Below are 15656 nucleotides of genomic sequence, written 5' to 3'. Positions count from 1 at the left end.
TGTTTGCTGAGCTCATCCTCACCCCAACTGCAAGGGGACACCTACCCTGCTCCCCTGGCCCCAGGAATGCTTGCCCACTGGACGCTCCATCTGTGGCTTGTCATCTGTGCGTGATTGTTCTCACTTGGTTACAGGCTCTCCCTCTCTGCCAGATAAGTACCGCCACGCCCGGGAAATGATGTTGCTGCTGCCCACACACCGGGACCGGCCGAGCAGCGCTATGTACCCGGCAGCTATCCTGGAGAATGGACAGGTAGTAGACCCAGCCTGCTGGCTGCCCTCTGCAGCCAGGACGTTGGCCTGGGCTTCCCTCATCATCCTTGCTGGGCTTTTCTGCATTGTCCCCATGCCTTCCTCATTCCCTGAAAGACACTCAGGAGGCTCTCAGGCTCCTGGATGGGGCCTGCAGTGAATCTGAAGACCAGCAATCCAGACGGAGTGCACTGTGGGTAGAATGGTGGCAGGGTGGGAACCACCATGGCTTGTGTGGCTGTCTGTCCTTCTGGCCAGCCGTCTGAACGCCTTGTCCCAAAACAGTGTGGCAGAAGAAATTCGTTCTTTCTTGTTCCAAGAAGGCAATGGTAGACACGGGTCTAAGGATGTCTTTCCTCCCTGTGTGTGTGAAGGGCACCTTCATTGGTCTCTTCCATCCCTCCATCCCTCCATCCTTCCACCTGAAGTCCTTCACTACCTACTGGCACTCCTCTCCACACCATTTGCACAGCTCTCCAAATATCCTACTTGGGGGCCTTGAACAGATGCTATAGGGACTAACCCCTCCCCCATCCAACCTTCCCTGTCCTTCCATCAGAGTCCATGAAAGTCACCTCTAAGCAACTTACCTAGTCCCAGAGTGCCCCGAGTTTCTCATGGTACCTTCCTGTGCTCTGTCAGTCCTGTCAGGTGAAGGGAGCAGGTCTCCATGGCAGCTGCCCATCAAAATAGTCCTGTCTGACTCTAGGCTCGAGTGCTGCTCTTCCCCCATCCTCAGTGCTAACATGGGCCTGTGGCGGGGAGCTCCAGGAGGTTAAATTCGCCAACGCTCAGGGATGAAAGGGGCCCCTAAGTCCTTCCTGCCAGTGTCTCCCTGGCAGGACAGAAGAATGCAGTTAGGAAAGGCACCTGTATCCTTTCTCTGGGCCATGCACGAGATAGCCTGGAGCCCCGGCAGACCTCAGAGCCGGATAGCACTGGGCAGCCCTCCCTGGGCTGGCCTGGTGTTCCCAGCACATCGCAAGCATAAGCCGTACCACTGCTTGGATTCGCCCATCTGACTTCGGAATGTTCTAGCTCCCGTGGCCCACAGCACTGCCCCACAAGGTGTAACTAGTTGTTTTCACCCTCTTTGATGTTTCTTTCCTTCCCTCAGCTGCCAAATTTCCAGCGGGCCCTGTTCCAGCAAGTGGTCGGAGCCTGCAAACCCTGCAGTGACCCCAATCTGTCTTTGGCTGAAAAAGGTATTGTTCTTCTTCCCAGGTGGCCTTCCCCCATGTGTGTCCCCATTCTGAGCATCTGACTTTGGTCCCTGAGCACCAGCTGGCCCAGGCCCAGCCACAGTCCAACACCCAGGCCTGATCAATTCCTGAGCTCACTGTTCAACCCATGTTTGGTTTGGATCCTACAACTTTGTCTCTCTCCCTCCCCAGTGCCCACCCCAGAGAGCCTGGCTGCCGCCTGCTCTGAGCCCACTTTTATGGAAGCTCAGGCTACTGTGTGAAAACCACTGCCCTGGATACTGCCAAACCAGCCCCAGAATTCAGCAGGCCCTGTAGCCCCTTTGGTCCCTCTCAACTTGGGGCCTCAGGGATCTCTCCTTATTGCTCAGAACAGGCCTATGGCCAAGCAAGCCCCAAAAAGACTGGGAAGGACAGGCCATAACAAAGTGAGTTTCCCAGAGACAGTGCTCTGCAAGGGAGGCCCTGGGTGCTTGGAGGGAGTCCAGTCCTGTGGCTACTCTGGCCAGCAGCTGCTGAGTCCATCGTACACGCTGCCAGCTCATCAGCTATATCATGAGACTGGGAAAGCCCTAGAACAGAAGCTGCTTAGATAGTGGAGTCCTAGTCTGTGTTCTGCTCCAGCAAGCTGATGGAAAGACCAGGCTTGGACCCCTGTGACCCTGATGGAAGGGCCAGGCTTGGACCCCTGTGACCCTGATGGAAGGGCCAGGCTTGGACCCCTGTGACCCTGATGGAAGGGCCAGGCTTGGACCCCTGTGACCCTGATGGAAGGGCCAGGCTTGGACCCCTGTGACCCTGATGGAAGGACCAGGCTTGGACCCCGTGACCCTGATGCAAGTACCAGGCTTGGACCCCGTGACCCTGGCCCAAAGTCCCACACATGGAGGCCTGAGTTAGTTTTGAGACAGAGGGGACGCTGCTGAGCCTACCTGCCACACACAACCTGACCCCATATCAGCCCATCATCGTGTAGGCTCCCCTCCCCTCTCCTCCATCTGTTGGAGATGACAGCACTTTCAGTCCACCAAGAATACAACTTACTGTCCCATCAGCACATGTCCCTCCCAAACTGTCGTCATTTGCCATTGCACCTCACCAAGTGCTGTTTGCCCACTGTCACTGGTCCTCCCTTGCTCATCACGGAGGACGTACCTGTGTCCATGACCTCAGTGCCTGGTAGGCCTCAGCACTGGGTGCCCAACTGCAAAGGGCATGGAGCCTCTGCAGAGGATGCCTTCCTAGCCTCGAGGCCGCACATCCCAAAACACGCAGCTTACCTGGACCCCTGCACTTGTGCCCCACGTCACAGTGCCCCTGTGGCCTCGGCGGCCAGAACCCACAGTGGCTTTTCTTCACCTGAGATGTGGAGCAATCTCAGAACTAGCCAAGAGCACAGGTGGGCTCAGGTCAAATGGATCCTGGGAGCCAGACCGGGACCCTGTGCTGACGGGACACAGAAGAGCTTCAGGCCTTGGACCCGGCTGCAGCAAGAAGCTTGACGCACCATCCCTGGGTGTGGGAAGGAAAGCGGGTTGTCTCAGAAGAGGCTGAGCCCAGAGCAAGCATGTCCACGCCAGAAGGCCAGCACTTTCCTGGTGGGAACACAGGCCAGAGTAATGGCCCCAAGTCTCTGCCTGGATCCTCCAGAGCAGGAACTGTGCATACTTGTCACCATTCTCTTGTCACCATGATCCTGAGTCCCATAAGGACTCCACTTCTCACTTGCAGATAATCCTTCTTTGCCAGGCAGTGACTCCCAGACCAGGCAAGCCTGCCCTTGGGGCCACGGGCTGTGCACTGGACCACTGGTAACAGAAAGAAATGGGGACACAGTGGGCATTGCCTCTCTTCTAGGAGAAGTCATTGCATCCTTGATTTTCCAGCAACCCCAGTACACTTGTGCTGTGGCTCAAAGACCCGCTGGCCTCATGCTGCAGGGTGAGCTCGATGGTTCAGGCTGCAGGGTGCAGAGTGAGCTCGATGGTTCCCAGTTCCCATGGAGACGCTCAGGCAGGCCCCCTCTGTAAACCACTGCAGCCTTGCCAGCTTTCTTCCGCCATAGCCATCCTGGCTGCAAGTCCCTTTGGGCCCTCGTGGGTGAACTTCTGCAACCCTACAATTCTTCAGGGTCTAGATGTGCATGTGAGATCTTACACTGTCAGAACCCCTTTGGGGAAACTGCCCAGACCCACCTCCAAGCTTCTTATTCCATGAAATTTGGTGGCTTCTTATGGAGATGGAACTTTCCTTTTTGGGGAGAGGGAGCTTCAGTGCTGAGGACAGGAGGCTCGTGCTGCATCTTGGAGAGAGCCTGTGAGGATGGCCTGTCCTATTCTTGAGGTGGCCTAGGCTCTCTGAGGAGGCCTTCTGGTGGGATCCACCTGATATCTTCAGATTCAGAATCTTTTCCTCCCTTCGGGCGACAGCTGAGTGCCTGCCCACCCAGTCATTGCCCCGCTGTCCCTCCTGCCACTAGCCATCAACCATCCCGTGAGACTGAGCGATCCTTAGACCTGAGGTGGTTTACATAGTGGAGTTCAGCACTGTGTCCTCCTGCAAGCTCACGCCAGCTCCTGACCGGTGAGGAAGAAGAGGACGGATGTCACCACCCTATCCCTGGACCACATCAGGCCAGCCCCTCCTGGCCACATCCTCCTTGAAAGCCAGACTCCAGCTGCTTCCCTCCCAGAGCCTCTCAGGCCCATGAGGCCCTGGATCCCCCACTCAGTACCTAGTGCAGGAAGAACCCAGCCCCAGCCTAGCCAGGCTCGCCTCCGCTAAGACTGCCCCAGAACAAAGCCAGTGAGTGGACCCCAGGGTGTGGGCTCCCTCCCTGCTGCCCACAGCCCGGAAGGGAGACTGCTTGCCTGGCTCCATCAGAGAAAGGGCCTCATTCTTCTCGGTGGGATTTGTTCTCCAGGAGGAGTTGGTCAACAGGTTCACGTGTCCCCTGCTGTTCCTCAGAGTGGCACCCTTGGACCCCAAGGTCCAGCCATCTCTCCTCCCCTCCTCTCCTCACCTGCGAAGTCACGTATCCCAGCTGTGGCTGAGGGGCCGGTATTCTGGCATTGGACTTCTTCCTTAGCATAGGTGGACACTCTGTTTCCCTTTGTCTGGGGCCCACTCCACCTGCCATCCATGGCATGTGGGTGCCAGAAACTGGGCCTCTACGTGCCCAAAAGCACCCATGGGCTCCCCAGCCCAACCTTCTCTCAGGAAGCAGCAGGTCCAGTTGGACGTGGGCCACGACTGCTGGGCTTTGTACTCTTCCCTCCATTGGACACAGTGAATACCAGTCCTGGCCTAGAAAATCCCTGTGCATGCCAAACCCAGACAGTGGGCACAGAAGGAACGAGAATGGGCAAAGCTTGTACATTACCACACGCTCTTTGGGGGGCAGCTCCTGCCCACTCACTGGCCACACACTAGCTCTAGGAGCAGTCTGCCTCCTGCCCATGCTGCTCCCCGCTTTCCCCTGGGCTGAGACAGTAGGACCGCCCCAACTCTTGGCTTGGTGAGAAGCTCTGTGGCCCGCGTGCTCTCCTCTCTCAGTGTTGTCAGCCTGCTCCGTCCTCTTCTGTTCTCTCTTCTTCTGGCAAAACCCAGAGGCTGCAGCTGTTCACTGCTTGCTGCACTTTCTCCCCGCTTGCCTCATCTTGAGTGCTCTTCAGACATCAGTTCACTCTGGCCATCTTCTTAAGCGGCTTCTGTCCCTGGCCATTCCCTCCTAAGAGCCATGGTGTCTTGCTTGGCCAGTGTTTTTTGCCCCAGGGGCTGGCATCACTCCCACAAGTACTGGGTACATAGCGCATACCTGGAGCAGCCATACACTGTAGGATGGGCTTCACCCAGAGCGTGGTTCAAGAAGTAACTTCCTTCATGCCATCTCTTTCCACCCTTCAGCGGTGCCAGCAGCCCCCAGCAGCTGGAGCCTGGATAGCGGAGCCCGAGAGGCCCAGCCATTCCTGTCTGCCCACATGGGGCACATCCTGGCCCCCCCAGTGCCTCCCCGAAGCCTGCTGCATGGTAAGAAGACTTCCAGAGCGTCCCCAAATAGTCCCTGGTCTCCGACTCTGCTCAGGGGCAAGGGCAGCTGCCCTCCAGGCTGAGAAGATGGGCCATTCACTGGGCTGACTCAGCCAAGGAAAAACCATCCCCACCACAGAAAGGACCCTGCTGGGCTTTGGGTCGGTGAGGCTTCCAAGTGCAGCAGGTGAGCTCAGTGAAGGCCTCCCAACCAGGGCGGCTGAAGACAACAGAACTGTCATCGCCCAGCAGCCGACCGGAGACCTGCCACGGCCTGTGGCCTGTTGTTCCACGAGCTCTGACACAACTTGACCGTCCTGACCTGTGTAGCACCGGTGTCTTTTATTCCAACAGCCTGTGTTTTGGAGAACTCCAGTGAAAAGAGGTTTTTCTGTGGCCTTCATTGCTGAAGGGTTCCCAGGATACTCTTCCCACGTCTGCCCTGCAACGTGCTGGTGTGCAGCCCAGATGTGCCCCCGCTGAGGCTGTGGTTCTGTTCCCTTTGCAGGTCATTACTCCCTACACTTTGACGCCTTCCACCACCCCCTGGGTGACGCCCCCCCGGCCCTCCCGGCCCGGACCCTGCGCAAGGTAATGTACTGCAGCCACAGCCCAGCAGGCTGTGGGATGAGCCGTCTCACCTGGCCTACAGCCCCGGGGCCCACAGAACAGACCCGAGCCCTCCCCTGCCCGTCTGTCCGGAGAGCCCAGCCTGGCCAGGGTGTCCTACACCCAGTGCAGTGGGGGCGGGGCAGAGGGTCCTGGACAGTGTGGGCAGCAAGCACAGACAGGGGAAGCTGGGGTTCTGGCCACACCATGAGTATGAGCACGCCACTGGTCAAGAGGTAAAGACACAGTCCTGTGGTAGATCGCAGAGCATTGTAACCTAGAGTCGAGTCAAAGCAAGAAGCATCAGGCACCAAAGCTCTCCAGAAAAACTCATTCACTTTTCTGCACATTGGAAAAGACTGATTGACCACAGATTTTAGCAGCAGAAGGCACTCATCTGGTTCATGGCCACCTAAGGTTCTTTCTGCCCTTCCCAACTGGCCTGATGACCCAGCCCTTCTGTCAGACCCCAGCCCAACGCCAGCAGCCTGGGACCTGGCTTCAGGGGACGCAAGCCCAGCAGCCAGGACAGGGCCATATTTTGGCCCACAAATACAGGTGATTCTGGGGTTCCCTGGGCTTGTTGGGGCCAGAGAGAATGGGGCCTGCTGCTGAAGAAACAAAACTCCTGCTGAGGGTTGCTAGAGTTCATTAATAAGCAGCTTGGTCCTCTCATCACATGGTGGCCGCCAGTCTGTCTGGGGAGAGGGATTCTAACATGTCCACCCTTTCCTTTGCAGTCTCCTCTGCACCCTATCCCAGCCTCCCCCACCAGCCCGCAGTCAGGCCTGGACGGCAGCAACTCTACGCTGTCCGGCAGTGCCAGCAGCGGTGTGTCCTCCCTAAGCGAGAGTAACTTTGGGCACTCCTCAGAGGCCCCACCTCGAACCGACACCATGGACTCCATGCCGAGCCAGGCCTGGAATGCTGATGAAGACCTTGAGCCACCCTACCTCCCTGTCCACTACAGCCTCTCCGAGTCAGCCGTCCTGGACTCCATCAAGGCCCAGCCATGCCGAAGCCACTCAGCCCCAGGATGTGTCATCCCTCAGGGCCCCATGGACCCGCCTGCGCTACCACCCAAGCCCTACCACCCCCGCCTGCCAGCCCTGGAGCACGACGAGGGTGTGCTGCTGCGTGAAGAGGCTGACAGGCCTCGGGGCCTGCACCGCAAGGCCTCACTGCCTCCTGGGAGCATCAAGGAAGAGCAGGCCCGCATGGCCTGGGAGCACGGCCGAGGGGAGCAGTAGGGGCAGGGAGGCGGCTGGGACGCCGCCCTCAGTAAGCAGCTGGCCCAACCATTCCAGGCCTACAAAGCAGGTCTCCCCCAGGGAGCCAGAGAGGCCTGGCACTCAGGAGAGAACCACCCAAGTCTACGTTCTACTGCCGTGAACTTGTGTGTTGCCATGTACAGAGGCTGCAGCAGCATGAGGGTTGTGGCTTCTCTTTTTATTTTGTTTCTACCTTTCCATTTCTTTGAGTTTTCCTTTCTTCCCTTTGTGCAGTAGATGCTTTCTTCCTCGGTTCCAGACCACGTGGAGCTATATGGAGATATTGCACAGACAGAATCGCTTTGCAGCTTTACAGGGTCTGGGGTAGGAGCCCAGGCCCTCCCTCCAGGGTAGAGATGCACAGAAGAATGGAAATTGCACTAGAGACCTCTTCTTTTGCAGTGTGGACAGAAGAGCTTATGGTCGTATTCAGGGATTGTGTGGACCACGTGGACTATATGTCACAGGTGGACAGGGGGCTATAAGCCGTTTTGCACAAATGCCCACCCACCTGCCTCCCTTCATCCAGGAGTATGCAACTGAGGGGCTGGCTGGGCTAACCTGCCAGCTCAGGCATGTGACCTGGCCTAACTGCATGCCCAGGGCACACTGCCAGGCTTCCACCCACCAGTCCTGCCCTCCAGCTCTGTCTTGGATGTTTCCCTCCATCGCTTTTATTTCTGCCCATTTGCTCCCTTCCATTCTAAATACACCTCATGCCCTACAGGAGCCCCCTTGGCGAATGGATCTGCAGAGGTTATCTCCCACCCTCTGGGGCTTGAGTGGGCGTGTGGAACCAGAGGGACTACCCACCTTCCTCCCCAGGGCCCAGGAGCCTACGTGTTGAGAGACGAGCTGGTATAGGAGTGAGACTGATGTGTGGCAGGGGCCGGAAATCCTGAGGTTTCAGAAGTGGCCAGAATTCCTGTCATCCAGCTCCTGAATCAGGGATTTTCAGCACTACCTCTCAGCAGTGGGGTTGGCTGCCCAGCCAGGCTTCCAAGCCCTGAAGACTCATAGTCAGGTTCAGCGAGCTCCTGGGTAAGCAGGGTGGGAAGGAGCTTCTCTTTTGGAAGCAGAGAACCACACAGGTAGAATTATCCTCTTCCCAGTGGCCAAATGCTGGGCCCCTGCCCCGGGCCGTGGGGACCACCACTCAGGGTTCAGGGCAGGCAGGAGGGCAGTTTCTCCAGCCTCCCCAGTCTGTTGGGCAGAGCGCAGTGGAATCTTTATAGGAAACTTTCAGGTCAGGGCACTGATTTTCCTCTTGGTTTATTATTTGGGGGGACAGGGTGGGGAGGTAATGGTATTTTACCAGGGTGCTTCTAAGTTACTTTAAAAAACAAAGTCTGTAGACTTTTTCTTTCTTTTGCTTGAGGTCACAACTTTGGTGGTGACAAGGCTGCCTTCTCTTCATTGAGCAGGTGTGTTCTTCCCGACTCTTCTGCTGGCCTGTATGATCTCTATGGTCGGGCCCTGAGCCCAAGGCCCCATCCTTTCCCCATAGCCCTCTTTCCAGACAAGACCATGGTCAGGGTGTTTTTCTTTTGTAAACAAACACCAGCTGTTTAACAGGAATGCCAGCAAGTAACCTATTAGGAAAGATAGAGGGCCACATTACCTTCAGGCATCTGGAGGTATTTATCACCAGTGTGGGTCCTTTCCGCTACTGGAAGCATGACTCCGGGCAGAGTGGTCAGTCATGGCAGCCCCGACCTCGGAGGGCAGGCCTGGACCACTGGTGTTCACAAGTGTTAGAAGGGCGGGGGCTAGTTTGGATTTGATTCTTAGGTAGGAGAGTATCTTCAGATTTTAGGGCACTTCTGAACCTCAATCCCTGGACAAGGCAGTCATCACATAAGAACATCTACCTTCTCTCCTGGTGGCACAGGAGGGTAAGGAAGGTAGTGTGGCTTCACTTGGCCTTCCTTTATGCAAGGTGAGCCAGGTTGTTTTTGCTCTCTATTTTCCCTACTGGGTGAAAAGAACAGATTCCAAATCCCTTTATTGGAGACTCAGCCAGTCTGAGGGGAAATGGGAGGCCAGAGATGAGAATCCTCTGAAAAGATTGTGAAATAACTGATTTTCATTCTTTCAAGCTTATTTGTAAATACCTATTTGAATGCTGTGTATTTGTACAGGAATTTGAGCAAAAAATGTATAGAGCGTGATGTCCAATTGGTATTCAGCCCTATAAATGTGTTTTTAACCTCTGGCATTCTGTGCTTATTTAAAATAACTTCTAACCATTTCTTTTGTGTATTTATGTTTAAAAAAAACACAAAAAAAAACACAAGTGGTTTAAAAATGATCTTACCTGTATCAGAAAGCAAAGTTAAAAGAAAAAAATTTGTACTAGTCGTGTCCCAAGAGGTATTTTACTGTATATATTGTGGTAGCATGTTCTAAATCCAACAAGTAATGTGAATTTTAGATGTAAATATCTGCCATTTGATTTCCCCCTTTCCCGACTCCCTTGATTGCTGTGATGTGAATTAAAGATGAATACCTGATACTTGACCCACTGAATTCACTGAATGGGGGCGGCACAGGTTCCCCTCTGCAACGCATGTCTCTGGGCTCCAAGCCCCGTTAGCCCCGTAGAAATCTCCTATCTGCACTGGGCAGAGCCAACCTTCCCAACGTCCCGGGACCCTACTCAGGAGGCGCCCTGGGCAGCCGGGGCCTGAGCGCTCCGCTGGGACGCGGGAGGCGGCGGCAAGCCAGCCTCCTCGGCCGGGCTTCCGGAACTTGTGAGGAAATGGGGAACTCCTCCGGGAGTGGAGACAAACCTGAGCCCCTTCCGTCCCCACTGCCAGGCGGCATGCTTCTGACCCCTAATCAGGTGGCCCGGGCGCAAACCGGAGGCGCGCACTTCCTAGGACAGGTCCACACAGCGGACTCGGGTCACCCGGCGCTCAAGCGCTGGGTGCCCGGGCTGCTGAGGAAATTCGGACAGTCAGCAAGCCTCTTAAGCGCCGAAGCCGCCGCAGACGCTCGGCAAAGGCAGGTTCCCCGACCCACGTGATCGTTTAAAAAAAAAAAAGGAAAAGGAAAGAAACCTCTTCCGAGCCTTGCCGGCGGCCGGCCGCGCACCCTGCCTGCCCTGTTGGGTCGCGGCTGACCCCGGAGCTCCTGACCTGCGCCCTTCGTCTGGGCCCTGGGCGGGGAGGTCCACGGGGTTTTCCCGGCGGGCGTGGGGCCCAGAACAATTCAGCGGGTCCCACTCCAGCCTCCGGCCTCCGACACAGCGGCTGCCCCTATCCAAGATGGCGACCGGACCGCTTCCGCCGCCGCCGCCGCCGCTTCCTGCAGCCGGCCCTGCTTCAATCAGCGGCCGACAACTGTCTAGGGCCGAGGGCGGGAGACGCCACCAGCCAATGGGAAAGGGTAGCGTGGAGCCGCCCGTCTGGGCTCCGGCGCGCGTGGACCAATGGGAGCGTGGCGTGTAGGAGGGCGTGAGGGCCACCCGCCAATGGGGAGCTACGGAGCACGGCCGGGACCTGGGAGGCAGCGCAGCACGGCGGGCGCTGTTCAGTCGGGCGGCGGCGGCGGCGGCGGTGGAGGAGGAGGATGTGGGCCACGCACGGGCTGGCGGTGGCGCTGGCTCTGAGCGTGCTGCCGGGCAGCCGGGCGCTGCGGCCGGGCGACTGCGAAGGTGCGGCGGGCTCGCGCAGCGCTGAACGCGACCAAACCCCCGAGGGGCAGGGACTGGAATGGGTGGGGACGGCGGCGGGTCCCAGCGGGGTCCGCCCAAGGAAAGGCAGACGCCCGGCCTAGAAAACATTCCCTGGGCCTACGAAACATTGGTCCGACGAGAAAAAGTTAGGACGCGGCCGTGCTGAAAACTTGGCCTGAAACTGAGCTAACGCCGTAGTTTTTGTCCTTCATCACCGAGCAGAGGCTCTCGGGAGCGCCCGCTCGGAAGTCCTGAGGGCGGCCGTGGGCACCGGGCCCGGTGTGGTGGGCTTGCGAAGCCGCACGTCGGGGTTCGGGGTTGTATTTGGAAATGAGCAGCCTTTGGATCGTTTTCTTTTCGGCCTCCAGTGTGCCCATTTATGAGGTCACAAGCCCATCTCAAGGACACGTTCGGTCTCGGCTTAAACTTTATGGAAGAGGCAGGGAGGAGTCCTTTGTGGGCATTGGGTGACGCATGTCCTGGATGTACCAAGGAGCTGGGTGGTCAACCGTGGGTACCCGAGAAAAACCGGTGATGGAAAGACCTCTCTCCGCGTCTCCTAATTGCTGCCGGAGTTCTCTCCTGGTGTGTTGGGGTGCACCTGGGTGATTACTGAGCATCTCCCTTTTCTTTTCCAGTTTGTGTTTCTTATCTGGGAAGATTTTACCAGGATCTCAAAGACAGAGATGTCACATTCTCACCATCCTCTATTGAAAAAGAACTGATAAAGTTCTGCCGCGAAGCAAGAGGCAAAGAGAATCGGTTGGTGAGTAGCTGGTGACCCTCCCCAGCTGGCCCTGTTCTGGAGGAAAGGCCCTGCCCACCCGTGTGTACAAGAGGCCTGAATTAGTTCTGTCCATGAACTGATGGGGGACTGGAGTGCTTTCTCTGGAGTAGATTTTTTTTTAACCTGTTGGTATTGATTAAGCACCTACTCTGTGCTGGCCACTGAGACTATCAGGGGAGAGAAGTGACAATCAGACAGATGATGCAGAGGAGTGAGTGTCATGAAGAAAATGGACCAGGATGATATGGTAGAGAGGCCAGGTATAAAGTAGTCAGGACTCTCTGAGGAAGGAATGGTCATCCTTGTGGTGGGGGAAGAGCATCCCTGGCAGAGGGAACAAACAGTGTGAGTGCCCAGAGGCCAGAACAAGCATGGCCTGTGTGAGGACAGAAGAAAACAAAAGTGTGCACAGGGTAGGCCAGGGCCGAATTCAGGACTAGAGCCCTAGGGAGACAATGGCTTTTGTAGCTAGAATTTCCTGGCAGTCTGGTTTGTCTGTTTTCTCTACCTAAAGGTTTGAACCTTGGTGACTGTTAAATTCATGTTGTGGCTGTCAGCTCTGGGACCCAGCATGTGTTAAGAGCCTGGGGTTTACACCGACTACAGGCGGAGCCTGGGAAAATGAGGGCCTGGCAGAGATAGAAGATGTTTGGCGATGTCAGTATGTTTGGGAGGAGACAGGTCTCAAGTGGCACCTCCTGAGGACCAGTGTCCTTTCTTGCTGCAGTGCTACTACATTGGGGCCACAGACGACGCAGCCACCAAGATCATCAATGAGGTGTCGAAGCCCCTGGCCCACCACATCCCCGTGGAGAAGGTCTGTGAGAAGCTCAAGAAGAAGGACAGCCAGATCTGTGAGCTAAAGTACGGTGAGTGGGGCCAGGCCTCGTTTCACAAACACGGGACCCTCTGAGCTCAGCCATTGTGGACTCGACTTTCTAGCTGGGTGATAAACTAGAGCGTGTGGTGAGAGTCATATAGCTGTTTGTGGTAGGAGGTGCTAAAAGCGGGGGTGCAGGTCTGGCATCATGGTGGGTGGAGGTCAGAATAGGGTTCACTGAAGAGGTGACATTTCAGCAAACTTCAAAGGAGGTGGGGCATTAGCCAAGGGGACAGCTAATGGAAGAGGAAATAGGTAGTGCGAAGGTAGCCAGTGGCATGACAGGTGGGCCTTACAGGTTGGTGAAGATCTGTTAGCCTCGGTGAAGTTGGAAACGTTGGTTCTGGGGCAGATGAGGGATGTGGTCTGACATCCCTTGGATTTAATAGGCTTGTCCTGGCTGCAAGCTCTGAAGGCCAGCGGCTGTTATTAGGAAAAGAAGTGCTGTGTCCAAATGGGCGAGCCCAGGAGTTGGAGGCACTGTGGCGTCCCTCCTGCTGAGTAGATCTCTGGTGGGGAAAAGCCAGGGCCAGGAATGGTCCTCGTCTATAAAATGTCAACGACGCCAACATGTTATTGTGACGTGAGGGCCTGTGTTCATCCACTGGTGTCAAGGACACCTAGTCTCCTGAGAGACCCTAGGAGAGGTAGTTGGCTCGAGGTCTCTGGGGTTACAAGTAGTCGTGGAGAATAAGCTGGCTCAAGGGCCTGACCAGCGCCTGCGTGGGAAATTGGGGCTGAGGAGTCTATCCGCTCTGGCACCCTGGAGCTGTCATTCTACAGTGACATGACCTCCACCTGACTGTAAGAGGCACCTGGGGGAGTGGGAGCCAGTTCGTCCTGTGAAGTTCCTCCTATAAGGACCATGTGCCCTCCAGCTCCCTCCCTGGCAACACTGCACATCTGTGGTAGACACTGCCAGCCTGAGATGCGGCCAGTTCCCCCTTTTGGGAACAGTGGGCACCCACACCTGTATGTGTTGGGCACTGTCTCCCCCTCCTACCAGTAGGGCTGTGTAAGGGGCAGCTTGGCTGTGCAGGGTGAGCCAGCCCAGGGCTGTGGGGAGTCTGGCTGCCCCCACCCAGCTGGTTCCTCTCCTGCTCTCTCCTCCAGACAAGCAGATCGACCTGAGCACAGTGGACCTGAAGAAGCTCCGAGTTAAAGAGCTGAAGAAGATCCTGGATGACTGGGGGGAGACGTGCAAAGGCTGTGCAGAGAAGTCTGACTATATCCGGAAGATCAATGAACTGATGCCGAAATATGCCCCCAAGGCAGCCAGTTCACGGACTGACTTGTAGTCACCCGTTCCCTGCTGCCCCTGAGGGAAAAAAAAACAGTTCAGCTGTGTCTTTCCCAATTGGCGTTTTGTAATTTATTTTTTAGGCGGGCTCCTGACAATGTCAGGTGTGAAGCCTGGAGCTTTCCTGATGATGCTGGCTCTCCAGCGCCCCCGTGCAGGGATTCACTTCCTTCTGTTGCTGATTTCCTCTAGGACTTCAAAGTGTGTCTGGGATTTTTTTATTAAAGGAAGAAAATTTCTAGCTGTCTTTGAAGAATTAAAGTGAATACTGAAATAGGGTTTTACCCCTAATGAAGATTCCCACCACTTTGTGCGTTCCAGTTTACAAAGTTTTCAGTTACATTCACATTTGTTTTGTCCCTCAACAACCAGTGCTGGAGATACCAGGGTGGGACACAGCCTGAGGCATGTGCGTTGCACAGGGCTGGCTGGGAGCCCCGGAGGAGGTTGGGCTTGATCCCCCAGTCTGCAGTGACCATCCTACCCACATGACAGGGACTGGAGGCTGCACAGCTCCTGCAAGCCATGGGACTGAGTCTGATGTACACGGGAGGTGCTTACATCCGGGCTCAGTATGAGCAGGACTCAGGGTATATTCGGTAGTGTCACTTTTCTAGAGATGCTCTTGACCTGGCTACACCACCAAATACTGTCCACATCTGGCCATCTACTTGCTCATCTGAGTTTGTGATCTAGTGTCAGTCCCAAGCCTCTGATGCCTAATTGGGGTTTTGCAAGACTGGCTAGGAGTTGGTTTGTACAAAGAGCTGGTGAGAGGCTGCTTTTTGTCTTTGTTTCCCCAAGATAAGTCAAACAGTTGAGATCTTGTCCCCAAAGGGTCCCTGAGTCTGGTTTTTAGGTTGCTCTCTGGGGGTTGGTGCCTGGGAAACCCAGTTGGCGGCCTGAGCTGTGACTCAGTGGAAGCACTCTGATCTTCGGGCCACAGAGACCACCTGAAGTGAGGGGCTAAGAAGCAGAGTGTGCCAGGGAATTGCTCTGCAGCACCTAAGTTCAGTTTGCCTACATAAGGGGCCTTCGTACAACCTGCTGTGGAGTCCACTGGTGCTCAGTAGCACCACGTCAGAGGAAAGCAAGAAGCTTGAAGCACTTCTCAGGCCAAGACTTCCCTATGGGAGAGTTAGGTGGGTTAAGAACTAAGAAGCACCTGAGCCCATGGAAGGTGCTAGGGAAATCTACAGCTGGAACCGGAAATCTGAGCATGGAGCTGTCTCAGCTTAACACCCTAGGTCTGCGTTCTCATGGCTTCCATGTCCACCAGGCCACACCGAACAGGGGAAGAGGGAAAACAGCCCAACTACTATGCCCCCCCATGGTTATCTATGACGGGGTTAACTCCTGCAAGGAAGCAGATTTCAGGTCATGCAGTGTTGCAGGTGTTTCTTCTAAGGCCTTTCCCCTGGCACCTGCCTTAGCTGCTTTCAGGAGCTGCTTTCCTGTTTGGGGAAGAGGGAAAGCTGGTGCGCTCCTCCCACCACACAGTTTCTGTGGCTGAAGTTGGATATGGTTCCCCGTAGCTCACCTCTCCTCACCTCACTTCTCCAGAGAAGAGGTCCTGTCCTGGGAGGTGGATAGGAGGGCCCTTGCCAGTGAGAGGTAAGCGTGGCAATTTGTGGAACTACTGGCTTT

At 55.9% G+C, this 15656-nt stretch overlaps 2 protein-coding genes across 11 annotated transcripts in view; both read left to right on the top strand.

Annotated features, from left to right (window-relative positions):
• Positions 1-9876, top strand: part of DOCK3 (dedicator of cytokinesis 3) — a 294157-nt gene extending 284281 nt beyond the window's left edge. For 7 of the 10 annotated variants that reach the window (XM_074312255.2, XM_074312249.2, XM_074312248.2 and 4 more), the window contains 5 exons: positions 135-253; positions 1370-1457; positions 5361-5483; positions 5992-6074; positions 6833-9578. In XM_074312255.2, the coding sequence (XP_074168356.1) occupies positions 135-253; positions 1370-1457; positions 5361-5483; positions 5992-6074; positions 6833-7342 (923 nt within the window). In that variant the 3' untranslated portion in view covers positions 7343-9578. Of the gene's footprint in view, positions 1-134; positions 254-1369; positions 1458-5360; positions 5484-5991; positions 6075-6832 lie in introns of all 10 variants that reach the window. The other 3 variants (XM_074312251.2, XM_074312247.2, XM_074312252.2) reach the window with 2 other exon arrangements.
• A 985-nt stretch (positions 9877-10861) lies between these two features.
• Positions 10862-14256, top strand: MANF (mesencephalic astrocyte derived neurotrophic factor). Its single transcript, XM_019723739.3, has 4 exons — positions 10862-11021; positions 11681-11808; positions 12557-12698; positions 13823-14256. Exons 1-4 carry the CDS (start codon positions 10937-10939, stop codon positions 14005-14007), a joined length of 540 nt encoding a protein of 179 aa, XP_019579298.3. The 5' UTR covers positions 10862-10936; the 3' UTR covers positions 14008-14256.
• The last annotated feature ends 1400 nt before the right edge of the window (positions 14257-15656 follow it).

Source organism: Rhinolophus sinicus, chromosome 5 (assembly GCF_057876585.1).
Source record: "Rhinolophus sinicus isolate RSI-liver-muscle chromosome 5, RSI-T2T, whole genome shotgun sequence".
Taxonomy (NCBI): domain Eukaryota; kingdom Metazoa; phylum Chordata; class Mammalia; order Chiroptera; family Rhinolophidae; genus Rhinolophus; species Rhinolophus sinicus.
Note: the sequence above shows the minus strand (reverse complement) of the source record. Positions and strands in the feature narration are given on the sequence as shown.